At 43.3% G+C, this 16,947-nt stretch overlaps 1 protein-coding gene across 5 annotated transcripts in view; it reads right to left on the reverse strand.

Moving 5' to 3' along the window:
- Positions 1 to 2,440: 2,440 nt before the first annotated feature.
- The window catches only part of SORCS1 (sortilin related VPS10 domain containing receptor 1), a 576,630-nt gene continuing 562,123 nt past the window's right edge, over positions 2,441 to 16,947 (reverse strand). The window contains exons 25-27 of one of the 5 annotated variants that reach the window (XM_059881921.1): positions 7,608 to 7,713; positions 7,323 to 7,483; positions 2,441 to 2,600 (exon numbers count right to left, since the gene is read on the reverse strand). In XM_059881921.1, the coding sequence (XP_059737904.1) occupies positions 2,521 to 2,600; positions 7,323 to 7,483; positions 7,608 to 7,713 (347 nt within the window). In that variant the 3' untranslated portion in view covers positions 2,441 to 2,520. 5 annotated transcript variants of the gene reach the window in all.

Raw genomic sequence — 16,947 nt, forward strand, 5'->3', positions numbered from 1 at the left:
CATCTGGAATTAATTTGGGATGCCCCCATTGTGAAAGAGGGAGCCTAACACTTTTCCAAAATACTATTAACCCCTAAGAAATAGAAAACAAATTACATAAGGGTTCAGAAACCAGACTTAGGCCTTTTTTTTTCATGCCACGTTCTAGGGAGGTGTTTTGTTTTGTTTTTTTCCCTAAACTGCAATTATTTCTCTTAAATACGTAAGGATAGCTCCCTGAATACAACAGCTTGAGTGGTATCAGAGACGAAGGGCAAGGATTGTTGATGCTTGACAAACACCAACTGAACGTGTAATTGGAGGTGCTATCTGGGTAGGGGAGTCTGACCCAGGAGGGCATCTCAGAGGTCTTTGCTACATGAAATGGACGTGCAACACCAAACTGAAAAATTCCAAGGCTGTTTCAGCAAACATTTATCTAGTGCCCCCTAATGGTGATGTGCAGTGCTGTCAGCTACAGGCTGAAGGGGTGAAGTGAGAAATAGAAGATTCTCCCCTAAATGAGCATAGAACTTGGTGAGAAAGGTATAAAAGGACATACATAAACATAGTGCCACATTTTAAATACGTGTTGTTTAAAGGCTAATACGTGAAAGAACGGCACAGAGAAAGGAGCACTGACTATTTAGTAAGCACCTTTGGGTGGAAGGAGATTTGTTGAAGTGGGCAGAACTTGAAACAAGCGCTGTGCCAGTTATCCATCTGTGTTTCTCAAGTCCACTTCCCACTCCTCCTTTTTCTACTTAGTAACTCAGAAATCTATTTTCCAGCCTCCACTGCCCACTGCCTTGTGTGTGGCTGGGTTGAGCTAGTGGGAAACACTGGCGGGAGACGGGAGGCCTAGGGCAAGCTCCCCCACTCCCTCCCCTCTGCTGGGGCCGCAGTGCTGGCAAAGGCTGTGTCTCCTCCGTGGCTGCAGTTTCTTCCAGACACGTCCTCCATGACTTCAGCTTCCATCTGGTGGTCCTGGGTCCCGGGCTCTGAGGATCTCTTTGTCTTTCCAGCCCAGGGAAGATAGAGGCTTCCTGTTGATGTTTATCTTGGAGTTGCTTCACCTTCCCCTATTTGGCATCCTGGCTCTTCAGTTACACAAGCAACAAATTTCCTGTATTAAATCCTCTCTGTCTGAAATCTCCAGGGATGACTTTTGTTTGACTGGCTGTACCCTCAGTGACACACTATGAATTCTAGCTCAGCGGGTAAAGAATCTGCCTGCAATGCGGGAGACCTGGGTTCAATCCCTGGGTTGAGAAGATCCCCTGGAGAAGGGAAAGGCTACCCACTCCAGTATTCTGGCCTGGAGAATTCCATGGACTGTCCATGGGGTCACAAAGAGTCAGACATGACTGAGCGACTTTCACTTTCACCCTCAGTGACACAGGAGCTAAGTTGATGCTGATGGAGAAAAACAGTATAGGCCTGGAAAACAATGAGGGGTCAGAAGGAAAGTTTAGTCTGTGTTAAAGGAAAGGTGAAAGCTAACCTGAAAAACAACAGAAATTCCCATACATGCTGAGACCGTTCTAATGAGGCAATGCCATCCTGAGCCTGGCAGGTCTTCGAAAAGGCTTTGGAGGGCTTTGTGTCTGCACAAATGTTTCAGCAAAACACAAGTACAAATCGTTGACAGAGAAAACACGCCACAGGGCCAAAAGGATTTGGATCCAGTCCACTTCTTTATTTTCCACCAAGTTTAAGTCAGCTATTTGGAACTCTTGGACAGGACTCGCCCACTCAGAATACAGTTCTGGGAGGTGTCCTTTTCCCTCAAATTATCCACATGAGGACACTAAAGCTCTGCTCAAGGTCACACAGCTGCTGGAGGTGGGAGGAAAACTCCATTGTCCTGATTCCTGTAGCAAAGCCATAATTACTGTAGCATTTGAGCCCTTCCCTCTCCCCACATTTCAGTCCATTCCATGCAGGTTTGGTCCTTCAGTAACTACAAGCTTCTGAACAAATTTGAATGAATTTGTTCCATATCAATAATTGCTCATTTTAAAGGAACAAAAAGTAAGAATGGTACTCATTCCAATGTAATCAGCTTAGGGTGATTTTTACATAGAAGAAAGCAATAGTAAACCAACAGACATTATACAGTCAACTGAAATGCGGGTAGCATTCAGGCAGTAGACTATATATCCTACTTCAACAGCAAAATCCAAAGCCCCCCAAACGCAAAGCCCTCAAACCTGTGGTGCTTCCTAAACTCTCATGCATTTAGCCTTTATGAAACCCTATAGATTTAGCGCTTCTATATCTGGACTGAACACCGAGGTTTGGAATAAAAGAAATACCTTGAGGCATAGATTTTAGAGACATTATCCGTTTAATAAATATGATTGTAAAAGCAATAAACAAGAGCAATTATACATTACACTACATAGTATTTAACAAAAAATACATCAAAAAAGTCATTTTAAAATTAGAAGTAGTTCCAATACTATAAGAAAACTTTCTTTCTTTTTTTTTTTTTTTTAATTGGCTTCCTATAAAAATAAGTTGGCAAATGAGGGAATTTCAATGCTCAGTTGGAATCCTGGAAAACACAGAACAGCTGCCAAGCACCCCATTGCTCTCAAAGTTGCTGTTTGGAACTTCTGAAAAAAAGCAAAGCAAACTCTGCATTTTGGAGAGTGAATCCAATTAAAAATAAGGCAAAGGAGGAAACCTGGGTTGGGCAGTTCAGAGTGGAGCATGCACAGTTTGCCCTCCGGGATTTTGGAAAATGTTTCAACATCAGATTCGCAGTTTGCCCTGAATCTTGCCTTTCCCATCCATCCCTCCCCACCCATTCCTCTGGCCTTGAGCCCACCAAACTCCTCAGTGTGTTTGTACCTGCTGTTAGTGAGTAGGTAGGCACTTGGGTCCCTCCCATTGGCGGGCTCTCATCACTACCTTCTCTTTGGGATTGAGCTGGTGTGGCCTCCCATGATAGTTCTCAAATTTTAGAGTATTTCAGAACCACTTGAAGAGCTTGTAAAAACAGTCTTCTGGGCCCCAACTCTGCAGTTTCTAATTCAGTAGGTCTGATGTTAAGGGGACATAAAATCTGGATTTCTAACAAGTCTGAGGTGATGCTGATACTGCTGGTCTCTGGGTACCACACTTTGAGAACCATGGAGCTAGATCACATGAACAATAAGATCCCCTCTGAGCAAAATACTTTGCCTCACCAGTCTCCTCTAGGTGGGAGGGAGCTCTAAGGAGAGGAACATGAGGACCTTGGAGATGCTGAATCTAGAACTGGCCATCTGTGATCACTTCCCAAAATGCCAGTCATCTCATCTCCACCTCTGTTTTAGATGAGGACTTACAATCCCATTCTTCTCTATGTCTTCTCGTGTATTCATTTATTCTTCCAACACTAATTCTTCCAACATTAATTTTCTTAATACCTATTCTAAGCAAGGCACTGTGCTAGATTGAGTATTATTCCCTTTTTCAGTTTTCCAATTAAAATTAATTGAACTGCAACTCTGATGACTCCCTGTTCTGTTGTGAATGAGCCTCTTTTGGTTTCCAAACACTGTCTTCCAGATTAAATTTGGGAGGCTCCAATCGAAGAGGATCAGCGAAAATGTTTCCTATGGGATAGGAAGCCTGGCAGGTTGGGGATCAATTGAGTTCTACAAATAGATGGCGGCCTCAGGCACAATCTGTTTCCCAGACTCATACCAAGCATCTTCAACAATCAACACTTCTGCTTGATTAACTTCTGAATGAAGATTTGCTACTCTTCCCTACTTGAGCTACACAAAGGCAGGGGTCATCAGGATCTCTAGGACACTGCGATTGTCCTTTCTCTTATATTTTAGAGTGGGCTTTATCCAATCCATAATACTCCAAAGGCTGCTGGCCCTGGGAGAACGGGGATTTCTTCCTGCGTTGAGCCAATCTGGCTGAGTCTGCTGACTCCACCCCTTTACACTTATTAAATTGTCCTTTGCTGATACTATGAGACTCACAGAGCAAAGAGCACACATGTAGAAGTCTAGGGTCATCCGACATAATCACAATCCCATCCCAATATGGCAAGACCTCCATATATTCTTAGACTTTTTGACACTCTTAAACATTAAATCCATTAACTAGGTTCTTCTTCTGTTTAACATCGGTTTTATTTTACAAATAATTTCACTCTACTGTAAAAGAAGAAATACTGGGTAATAGCAACCATCACAGGAGGAAATTGCCCTGCCACACAGTAACACATGCAGAACATTTCTCACAAGAATCTTCCGGAATCTGACTGCAGGAGATATTTGTTAAGCTGTGAGGAAAAACCACCATTCATTCGAACACTTTCTTTTCTAAGATACATGGGCCAGGTTTGACTTGCTTTGCATCTCTCAACTCTTTCACACACATTATGTGTTTCCAGGTGGGGAAAGACAAGGATACTTAGAAAAGGCAGGTTCTACAGGAGGAGACAAAAAAAAACAAACAAACCAACCATGAAGCTGACCCTGCAGGGCAGGATGTATATGGAGGCTGCATGCGTGGACGTGTGCAAAGCTGACACAGACATCAGAAACTTTGGGTGGTGGAGGCAGGGTTGGCAGAGGCGAGGTCAGTTTTTAAGGAACATCAGGATGAAAGTCCAGAATCTAGCAACGTGTTTGGGAAGAAAAGGCAGGAGCTGTTGTAGGGTAAGTTGGGGACGGGAAGGAAGAGATACAAGGGCATTGACAGACTGTGACCACACGTGGAGAGCAGACAAACGGGAAGGTCAGAATGTGGGTAAACTGGGATTCTGTTTCCTACACAGGGCAGGAGTAGGGAAAGCTAGAGGAGAGGTCGTCATGACTGGAAGGGGAAACGGGAAACCCAGGTCCACTTTTGACACACTTGCCCCCTGCCTTCCTTCCTTCCTTCCTTCCTTCCCTATTCTGCCTGCATCCATGGAGCCTGAAGTTGCTTCTTTGTCCCTATGGCCACTCAGAATGGAGAAGGCCACCTTGTGACCGCTGTCAGCCAACAGAGCTCCCCAAGATAACTTAGAAGGGGAAAATAGCAACAAGGAAAGTGGAACAGAGAAACAGCTCAGGGTTTTGAACTCCTGTGCATGTCTTTGTGTCTTGTGAAAAGAGCCGGGGTGGCTAATCCACCCATCAGCCTATAGTGCTAAAAGAGCTGTTAAATCTAGAGCCAAGAATATTTCCAAAAATACATGCAGATCTCCTTGGCCTATATATGTTAGGAATTTTCTACAAACACGACCGATCAGAAAAAAGAGAGAGAAGAAGAAAGGGGGAGGGGAGTGTTTTTTCCATTAAAATAGAGCACCTGTACACTGCCCCTCCAAGCATGTTCTCAAGGTACTGTCCACATGCACAGGCTTAAAGCTAAAAACCCTTGTTGTGTCTGAAGAATTAAAAAGTCCCGATGCAGTGAGTGTTTGTTTGTCTGTTTGGATTTTGACTGTTTTTATTTTATTTGTCTGTTTTTGTTTTTACTGGCGTCCTCCAGTCAAACATTTACATAGGTAGGGATTTCTTTTGTGCTTTGATTCTCAGCAACTATGGAAATACTTCCTGGCAAGATAGGAAACAGAACAACAAAGGGAAAAAAACAAAACAAAACACAAAGTTAGTGGTCATGGAGAAGGATGCACTTGACAAGAGCGAAATTCTTTCCTGATCAGCAGGTCGCCTGTAGCCTTTGGGGGTTTTCCTTAAATGGCAAATTGAGCCCCAGCCGATCCCCGCTTTGGCGTTGAAGGTGGAGTGGCGTGTCTTGCTCTTTGCAATCGGAGAGATGAGTCACCAGGTTGAGTAGAAGGGGAGGGAGGGGAGGGTAAAGCTACTCTCCTAAGAGAAAACGTGTAACACTTACTCATTTAATGACACTGGAAATGGAAAGGTGTCAGACACGTTGCAACGCGCTGGGAGCTGTTCCTGGTGAAGGAGGGGCTGCTACTTTAATAAAGCAAACACTGCCTATGCTTCACACCCGGTGGAAATGGGATTGAAAACCAAACGACCCACAAAAATGCACTTAGAAGCTTTAGAAATAAATAGGGTGAACTTCTCTGGACTTGAAGACCAAAAAACCTTTTTCTTTTTAACCCAAAGCAATTACTCATTTATCACCTTGTCTCCTCAAATAAAAGGAAGCATGCTGTGAAAACTGGACACCAGATGTGGGGGCTGTTTTATCATTACCTCCCATACAAGCCAGGCAGCACATTTAAATTTCCCCTTAATATAGGCACAGAACTTTTCCAGACTAGTTTAAAGAGAGGATGCTGTTTCCCTCTAAGCACTTTTTTCTCTTTCTTTTCCAGGTTTCAGATTAACAGTCCTAGCTAAGGACCTTCTAGGTGGTTTGGCATTATCACATTGGAGTAAAGCATGAAGGCTTATATAACAATGTATCCATCAGAGTCAGCAATGCAGGGTCTAAATGGGAACATTTACAGCTTCAACTCTATGGCCACCACACAGGAGGAGACTAGGAGAGAAATGGATCACAATGGTGGCTTCACGGATTTACCTAATTTCCTGGGAAATTTCCTCTACAATAAATAGTAGAATATAGCAATTACCCTGAGACTTTCTACACCTAGCTGTTGGATTCCCATGGTTTCTTTCCAGGCAGCATGAGCCCTACTGAATTATGTTGAAATCCACTTTAAGACTTCTGGTAGGGCACAGGTGAAAAGGAGGAAGAAATCTGCCAGCTGCTCTAGGACAATCTAACCCTCCAGTGCTCTCTCCAGGAAACTTCACTCCTGACATGTCCTGCCAACTTGATGGCTCTTGTCCTCAGAATTCTTAGGTTCCATGTTTCCTGGGGGACAATTTTAGATTAAAGCTAGATTAAAAAAAAAAAAAAAAAACAGGGTGATCAGTCTTTCTTCTACTTGTGTTCTGGAGCAGTCTGCCATCCTTGGAACTGTCTCCAGGTGGGGGTGCCGTGGCTTACTCTGGTCATTATAAACCCTGGCTCCCAAAACCTTCCCAGCCCTCTAGGATCAGCAGCTCTAGCCTCTGAGCTCTGTCCTTCTCATATACTGTTAGAGCACATACTCTGCTCTTTGCCCATGAACACTTGAAGCCCAGTGTTTCAGCAAGCGTTTTTGCAAAAAAGGAATAAACTCAGAAGAGAAAAAACTAGATAAGAGCGAGAAAACTTTTTTTTTTTCTCTCTCTCTCTCTTTTATAAAGGAAGGAAGCGGGGAAAGAGGCATCTTAGCTGTTTCTCTCAGGGATGTTAGAGCATAGAAAGTGGTTACGTCAAGCCAGAGAAGGGTTAGAGAGAGAGCCAGCCATTGACTACTCAGGCTGAAGAGCTGAGGGCTACCAGGAATCATTTACCTATGAGCTGGGACTCCACCTTCTCATCTATCAGCTGGCCAGGCCGCCTGAGTTCAGTCTGAGGGACATAGGGCCTGCTTTCAGGGTGACTGACTCGACTGACCATCTCTTGTTCTTTTTCATTCTGCATCTGGGCATAAACATTAATCCCCGGGATCTTCCTAAAACATTAACAGAAACCATCACTGCTGTGCACGGGACGTGTACATCACGGCCACAAAGGCTTCTGAACCTGTCGGGGAGAAGGAGGAGGGAAGGAGGGAGATTGTGGAGGGGGACACCCACCTTTTAAACTTGTAGATGACGAACACCGCCAGCCCCACAAACACCACGGACAGCAGCATCAGCATGGCAGAGCCACTGTGGGTTGGAGTGAGATCCACCAGCGGAGCTGGGGAGAAAAGCAAGGCACGGTCACCGGCGGGCAGGGGGGTGGGCGTGACTCTGTGACAGGCTTGGGGTGTTCACACGGAGGCATGGTGCATCCCGCAGTGCCGCGTGGGACGTGCACACACGATGTACCTCACATGGCCGGACACGTGGGTGCATCTGAGCCTGTCCCAGGCCCCAGAACGCTCCAACTGGCCTGTTCAAGAAGTACAGCGGAACGATTTTAAGCACAGACTGTGGAGCCAGCCTGCTTAGGTCCAAGGCCTGCCCTACTACAGGCTGGTTGTTAGTTGCTAGGCAAGTTACTTCACCTTCCCATGCCTGATCGGGGGAGCTGAAAATAAAAGTACATGTCTCATTGGGTTTTTGTGAGAATTAAATCAATCGATGTACATAAAGCATGGATAACATTGCTAGGCACATAGTAAGCCCTTTATGAGTCTTAGCTTTTATTGCTACTGCTATTATTGCTTTGAATCAATATTTATAATATGACTATTAAATTTGTCTATATTCTGAATGCAAGCTTCCCCCCCAAGTAATGCAGAAAACCAGAAACACTACCAGCAGGAATACATTCATGAATTATCCAACCCCTCTCACTCCTATCCCAGCAGTTGTCATGTGAGAGAACTGGTTGCTTATATTTTTTACACATAGGAAACTGATGGCTAAGTGAATATTTTACGAGGGCAGCTGCTCTGATGCGGGAGGAAAGATGTGAAATCCGGCATCGTCTCTGCAACTTGCCAAAGTCCAGACAGCTCGTGCCAGGAGGCGCCAGTCTCTCAGAGACAGTGAGTCCTCCTCTTGGACTAAACAGATGCCTTGGCATCCATGAAAGATTCTCCCTCCTGACCTCACTCCTAGAGTGCGGCTCTGGGGAGCATCTCTCTCCACCTGCAAACTCCCCTCCTCTAGCGCAGGGTCAGCCTGCTCTACTTTAATGACTTAGCAATTAATTTTCACCCTCTCGAACACTGACATTCTGCAAACATAGCATAGCTCCAGCATAAAAGGCAAACCACGCACACCCCTTAGAAGCCTGGACACTGACCTTTACCTTCCGTCAGTTTAAGCAAAGCCCAATATCCAGGAATGCAGGTGACCTTTAAGCACCGTTTTCTGTGGCTCTTTTCTGTTGAGAGCCAAGAGCACAGTGTTATGGTCACCCAGATACAAAACTTCAGGATAGGTGTCTGCAATGCTGATGGTTTCAAACAAGACCCAAGGCTGCTTCTGCTCCGTCTGGTGATTCAACGATTACATCCCAGGCGTGCAGTAACTATGACTGGAAATTCCATATACCAGTTTTGGCGAAAAATACAAACCAAGCCCTCTTTCTCAGAAAACAGGTTTATTGTTTTAATAGAATTAGCTTTTAGGAAGGGCTAAAATGAAGCTACATCTCCGATTCTCCTCCCTAAGTCAAGCAGCATTTAAGCTGTGAAGTGTGTGTGTGAGGAGACAGGATGTGTTCACTGAACAGAACACCCAAGGCAAATGCGCTTTGGGCTCGAAACTGAAAAATAAAGGTCTCTTCCATTTACTTAGGCAAACGCAGTGCAAAGGGGTCCGGGAATACTTGAGCACTCACATCACGATGGGTAGAAGGTCAGTGGGTAAAGAACACCTTCCATCTGTCATAGACATTATCTCAACTGACTTTCACTGTGGAGGGAAGGGTAGTGATCTCCACTGAACAGACAGGAACCGTGACGGGCCTCCCTGGTTAGTGTCGCTCCAAAGGACTCAGGATGAGTAAATGGAAGAACCAAGACTTAAAGTCCCTCTTCTCTCTGTCTCTCACAAACACACACATGCACACTTTTCTATATACTTCAACCCTGGGCTAATTTCAGCAGGAGATATCTGGAATTTTAAAAGATATTTCTGAGAATGGGGCTAAAGGCTAAAAGTAAAGCACATGAAGCAAATTAACAAGTGACAAGGTCAAAGTATTCTTATGTTTTCAAAGGACCAATTAGAATCCTAGGTCATACACTCTTAAACTCTGATAACATGTATATGCACATACATAGGCATGTGTGTATTTATGGGTGGTGGGCTTCCCTCGTGGCTCAGTGTTAAAGAATCTGCCTGCCAGTGCAGGAGACATGGGTTCAGTCCCTGGGTCAGGAAGATACCCTGGAAAAGGAAATGGCAACCCACTCCAGCATTCTTGCCTGGGAAACTGCACAGACAGAGAGCCCGGCAGGGTTGTAAAAGAGTCAGATATACCCTAGCAACTAAACAACAATTTATCAGTGATAACTGTACATAGAGAATGAACCCTCATGCATCCATCACTCTTCAATAACCATCAACCCAAAGACAATGTTATTTTATTTCTACCCTGTCCAGTGCCCACAACCCCAACACTGGGTTATGTTGAAGCAAATCTCAGCTATTATATAATTTCATCTGTAACTCTAAAAGATAAAAGTTTCACTCTATTTCTCTCTGGACATTATCACAATACCATCCTAACACTTTTGGAAATAATACTGGAAAGCAATTAAAGGCAATCTTCTAATGCAAACCCCACATTTGACAGGGAATTAAGGGAGGCCCAGGGAGAAGCTGTGGAATATAAGGATGAGTAAAGGCAAGTAGCTGTATTAGCTGAACCTCTGATTCCCAGCTGAATGCCCTTTCAGAACAAGCAGAACATCAGTGTTATGGAGAAACCAGGAAGAATACTAAGGCTGCTTGAAAGGGTTGGCATTTGAAATAAATGTAAAACTAAAGTGAAGAAATTGCTGCAGCCAGGTTCTCACTGACACAGAAAGCAAACACACAAATGGACTCTGTGTCCCTTCTCTCCCCTTCCTCCTCCTCTATCTCCCCATCACAAGCTGAAATCTTTCAAATCTAAATGATTCCCACTCAAATCATCATTTACAAGTAGGCGGCATTAACAATGTTAAGAAATTCGCACATTATTTTGGGAAAATGAGCTTCTGTATCCCGAGGTCTAAAATGTATGCACTCCCCCGGCCATCTTTGCATCGCGAGTCACTGCTCAGCGGCAGGAAGCAGGCAGCAGCAGTGAGAGGTTGAGTACTGCTGCCCTCTGTGTTTCGTGGCGACTCCTGCTTGCCGATCTGTGTCTGAAGGTAAACAGGACTATTGCTACTCCACACAACCTCAGATGCGTGTCACAGTTTGCCCAACATTACTAGGTGGGTTTGTATGTGTTTTGCCTGAGGAATGAACACTCATGATAAATGAGCTTTAGCTTACTGTCTGCAATAAGCATAAATTAATCCCTCTCCAATTACAGCCTAAGCAAGGTAGAAGGGGCAAATGCTGAGTGGTTTATTTGCCACAGTTGACACACACCATAAAGCATGGACATAGCAATACAGCATGTGACTTGACAGTTCTAAGGCTGATGCTGGTACATGTCGTTTCTACAATCCTGCAGAAATGCACTGAATTATTACATTCTATTCATGAGGACCCGGACTGATTATGATAATAGTGATGCTTACAGGAATAACAAGAATTCTTGTGAAAAGTGATCCATACACAGTGAGTGGTAAGTAAGGTCACAGCTTGAGGCTTGAGTATATGAGAGGAGAGTGAACTCAGAAACTTAAGTTTAGGGTGAAATAACTGATACGGTCCCTGTTTGAAATCAGATTCTTACTTGGCCACTTGCCGACACACTAAATGACTTAAACTTAACCTCGGTTTCCTCATCTGCAAAATGGAGATAAAACTAGTGCCTATTTTAGAAAGCTGTGAGAATAAAATAAGATGGAATTTATAAAGTGCTAACATGGTGTCTGGCAGATGGTACATGCCCAATGACTTTAAAACCATTATATCATTGCTATTCTATTTCTTAAAAGTGTACTCTATAGAGGACAAGCCCTGAAAGATAACTAGAGTTCATGGCCAGATAATTTAGGGAAACTGTATATATGACATTCCCCATCTTGGAGATTCAGTATATGAAAGCTCGCAGCAGTCCTACAGGAAGGAAACTCACATGACTTCATCACAGGGGTTCATAAAGTCGTTGGGGCACATGCCCTTTGCCGACCTGGGTCCACAGAACACGCTTCAGGGAATGCTTCATCCGGAGCATCACTAATCCCCTTGGCTGCAGCCTTGCCCCTTTAGGTTATTTTCCAGTTTGAAAGTCAACAACATGGCAGCATCACCCTGGAGAAGCTCCGCAAATATCCTTACTGTGGTCTGTACTGATACTCATTCTACCAAAGGGACTTTCTGGGAAATCTACCTGCTCTATGATCCTGGAACTTTGAACTCATATTGCATTTCTGATCCAGAAGTTAGTGCTGTCAAGAAGTTACAAAAGCAAGTTCAAGTTCGCCAAACTTTGACTGATTTTTCCTCTCTCGCCTCTAAAGCAGACCTAAGCCAGCCTTTACTTACATGCCTTGAATATCACAAAATACATGTGGTCTGAAATCTCTTTTTCAGAAATTAAACTTGTATGGGACTGGAACAGAGAAAGTTTATCTAGATCACAGGAAGGGTTTACGGAACCTTACGACAGAGCACCCTCATTTGTCCAACAGCCCTTCCTTCCAGTTCAAATCCAAACCTGGAAGTTCTCAGGTCACATACAGTTGAAGTCTAGCTTGGAGGATTTTGAGTATTACCTTGCTAGCATGTGAACTGAGTGCAATTGAGCGGTAGTTTAAACCAAGAACTTTCAGATGTACAAGGTGGATTTAGAAAAATCCAGAGATCAAATTACCAAGATCTACTGGATCACAGAAAAAGCCAGAGAATTCCAGAAAAACATCTATTTCTGCTTCATTGATTACACTAAAGCCTTTGACTGTGTGGATCACAACAAACTGTGGAAAATTCTTCAAGAGATGGGGATACCAGACCATCTTACCTGCCTCCTGAGAAACCTCTATGCAGGTCAAGAAGCAGTAGTTAGGGCCAGATATGGAACAATGGACTGGTTGGAAATCGGGAAAGGAATATGTCAAGGCTGTATATTGTCACCCTGGATATTTAACTTCTTTGCAGAGTACATCATGAGAAATGCCGGGCAGGATGAAATACAAGCTGGAATTGACATTGACAGGGGAAATATCAATAACTTCATATATGCAAAGGACATCACCCTAATGGCAGAAAGTGAAGAGGAATTAAAGAGCCTCTTGATGAAGGTAAAAGAGGAGAATGAAAATGCTAACTTTAAACTCAACATTCAAAAAACTAAGATCATGGCATCCAGTCCCATCACTTCATGACAAATAGATGGGGAAACAATGGAAACAGTGACAGACTTTATTTTCTTGGGCTCCAAAATCACTGCAGATGGTGACTTCAGCCATGAAATTAAAAGACTCTTACTCCTTGGAAGAAAAGCTATGACAAACCTAGATACAGTATTAAAAAGCAAAGACATTACTTTGCTAACAAAGATCCATCTAGTCAAAGCTATGGTTTTTCCAGTGGTCATGTACGGATGTGAGAGTTGGACCATAAAGAAGGCTGGGCACTGAAGAATTGATGCTTTTGAACTGTGGTGCTGGAGAAGACTCTTCAGAGTCCCTTGGACAGCAAGGAGATCCAACCAGTCAACCCTAAAAGAAATCAATCCTGAATATTCATTGGAAGAACTGATGCTGAATCTGAAGCTCCAATACTTTGGCCACCTGATGCAAAGGCCTGACTCATTTGAAAAGACCCTGAGGCTGAAAAAGATTGAAGGCGGGAGAAGGGGACAATGAGATAGTTGGATGGCATCACTGACTCAATGGACCTAAGTTTGAACAAATTCCAGGATAGTGAAGGATAGGGAAGCCTGGCGTGCTGCAGTCCATGGGGTTGCAAAGAGTCGGACATGACTGAGTGACCTGAACACCAAAGTCAACAAATCCAAACCTAATCATAATAGTAGCTCTATCCTGTTATGACTCCAGGAGAATTTTAAATTAATTTTAGTTAAACTACCTAAAAGCATTTCAGATCTCCCTGAGGAGAGTGCTCAGCCTCATGTAGATTGATTGCACTACTGCATCAACTCTATACTTCTTTCTGTGCCCAAGCAGCAGGCTATTCGAATTTGAAGCTTCTCTTACCAAAAGGAGAAATTCCTTTCCTCACCCCCTTGAATCTGGGCTGGCATTGGACTTGATTTGGCAATAGAATGCAAGACAAGTGATGGTGTACCAGTGTGAGTTTCAAGGTCTCACACACTTTTGCTTTCTCTCTTGGAATCCTGTCACTGCCACGTTAGAGCAAGCCCAAGGAAGCCCACTGAGGTATGAGAAACCACGTGCAGCAGAGCTTAATTATCCCAACTGAGGCTATTCCAGGCCAGCCTACAGCCAGCTGACCCCCAACATGGGGCAGCCCAGTCAAGATCAGCAGAGCTCTCTACCCAACAATGCTCAGCTAACTGCATAACACACAGTGAGTACAGACAAAATCAGAAGAGCCACCAAGCTGCTACACAGGCTCATATGCAATCATAAATGCTACGTCAAGCCACTGAAGTTGGGGGTGGTTTGTTACACAGCTATAGCTTACTGACTCCTTCTCTCTTCAAAACCCTTTTATTTCAATGGGTTGAACATCCAATTAGTAATTCTTACTGTTGGGCTCTACATTATCCAATTCTTGGTATGGACTTTTGTCCCTCCTGACAGGGTGCCTGGGTATAAATAAGATGACCATAAATGTTCTTTTCTAAACCAGGGCACTTTGAGAATGAAAGGGAATGCTACTAAACCTTATATAGACACAACAGATATGGCCTGACAGCCTTGGTCCCTGTAGGTATGAGAAACTTAGTGCCTAAAAGGTAGCTCGTCCTAGGTTCTGGTATATATTCTCTGTATTGTGTATGTGTTCTCCTATCTTCCTTGGTTGCGCCATTTTCTCTGGAAGGCATTCCCTGAAGGGAACTGCATCTCCTGCATCCTAACTGTGGCTTATTTCCAACCTGATATATGATTGTACTGTTGCCGAACTGTTCATCTGACCATTCTCTGCCCAGGAGATTCTGGGTACATCTTCAGGGCAGTTAACCTATAGTCATTCATGCCTTTCTATAGACCCAGGAAATCTTAGGGAAAAAAAAAAAGCTTATGAATCTTCCGAAGCTAATGAACTGCTTCATTGCTGGTCCCTGGCATATTTATGAAAGTATCACAGTCATTTAGTCACCTTTGGGAAAGGGATATATTTAATATCTCAGCACCTACTTATCATAATACCATAACAGCTTAATAACTGTCAAAAACCACTGGGTCCACATGTCTGTGAAACAACCTAATTATGTGTAGAGGAAAAAAAAAATATTTGAGAGGAAAAACAGAAGAAAGGAAAAGTATTACAAGCATGACTTTACTCACCAAAGACTCGTAAATGATAACCGTGTAGACCATAAGGCAACCAGAGACTAAAGAGACAGATAAATTTACTGGTTGTGGAAGAATTCCACTAGTGCTAATTTCATCCCTAAACGGAAAATGTTATTGTAACCATCTAGTTCACTTTACAGGTCTGAGCTCCACAACTTCACAATTGGGCATCTGCATGTATAACAATGTGGCTTATGTGATACTGTGTTTTCTAAAGCTTCTGAACTCATGCTGATTCTGCCTTCAAGTGAAAGGGTCTTCCTCAATGTAAACTGTTAGGCAGAATTCATGATGTATCTTGACCTAGACTGAAATTCTGAGTACCTTATCCCCTCCCACATTGACTCATAACATATCCAGAGGTAGTAAGCGAAGCTGGGAAATATTAATTCTCTAACATCTCAGTGATAATATCTTTTTATTACACCTGAAAAGAAATTGAACCAGTCAGCAGCAACCATGGAGGCTAAGATAACACAAGATAACAGTTTTATTAAAAACCCACACATACCCTTGACAAAGGACAGGCTTCCTAAACATAATAGCTTAAACAAGGCGACTGCTAGACAGATAGGAGGGGTTGAGAGCAGTTATGTGGTATTACATTTTAAAAAATTTCAGCCTGAGATTTGAGGCTTTGAGAAATATTAAGCTTTTACCTTTTTTTTTTACCAATCAGTATCCAAAACCCCAGAAGAACAGTGACCCCCACCACAAAGCTAAGAGTGGAAGAGCACGCTGATTCTCTAATATGTGCAGAAATACAGAGAGGTGTGGATATATCATTTTCTATTCACACTAGCACATTAACAACACCGAGATAATATCACTTGTTTAACTTTCATAAAACCCATGGCTGTTCTGCCACTAACATTCTGGTTCACGCTTTAATCATTTTTCAACTGCTTCACAGCCACAGCTCTTGGCTGGCCTTTGCCATCCATCTAGATTATGGATAGAGTCTATCCCACATTCAGAGGCAGGTTTCATTTTTTTCCCCTTACTCCCACTGTCGTCTACTCATTCGGCCAATTAAATTTGCTCCAAATACATCAAGGAATTAGATTTTAATGTTTATTACTAATTTCTTCCTACACTTAATATCAAGGGCCTTTTTTCCTTTTTTTAAATGCATGCCTCTGTTTTGAGTGGATGCCTTGAGTTGTAAATCAGATTTATTGCTGGAGATAGACGAGCACCTTTCCTTGTTACGCAGATAGATTTCTGTCTGCAGAATGCTTGTAAGAGCAGCTGCTGAGACTGGTGAAAGGCCTGGCTGCATAAACATCTCTTGGGGAACCTGTTACAAAGGCAGATTCCCAAAGATCCCTGGGATTCTGATTCCAGGAACGTGCAGCGAGGCCTGAGGAAGCTCAACTTTGATGAAGCTTCCTCCGAAACTATGACGCACAGCCGAATAAAAGAACAACTGTTTAATAGCAGGGATTGCCTACCCTAAGCTAGAAGGAGATTTTCCAGCCACAGAACAGGCAGCTATTTATCCCAAATGTTTTGAGTGAATCAGTTAGCACCAGCTTTTCCAGTCCCACTGTACAGAAGTCTCATCTCTCAAGGTTTAGTTTATTTATCCAATAAATAACTCCTGTGAAATGCACGGAATCCCTAAGTGCTGTTGGTTGCCATTTAATATGAATTCATCTAGTGAAGGCTCTGTGTCCTCAAATAAAATGTAGTGTTTCCCTTTGCTTGCTGAGGCATTAACTTCTAGTCTCACTGCCCTCATCTCTTCTACCAAAAGAGAAACAATACATTTTTTAAGCTGCTTTCTCCCCATCCCCTGCCCCCTGTCCCCACCCCCATTCCCAAATATAATTGCTGAATTAATTGATGACCATGGATCCTCA

Source organism: Bos taurus, chromosome 26, assembly GCF_002263795.3.
Source record: "Bos taurus isolate L1 Dominette 01449 registration number 42190680 breed Hereford chromosome 26, ARS-UCD2.0, whole genome shotgun sequence".
Taxonomy (NCBI): Eukaryota; Metazoa; Chordata; class Mammalia; order Artiodactyla; family Bovidae; genus Bos; species Bos taurus.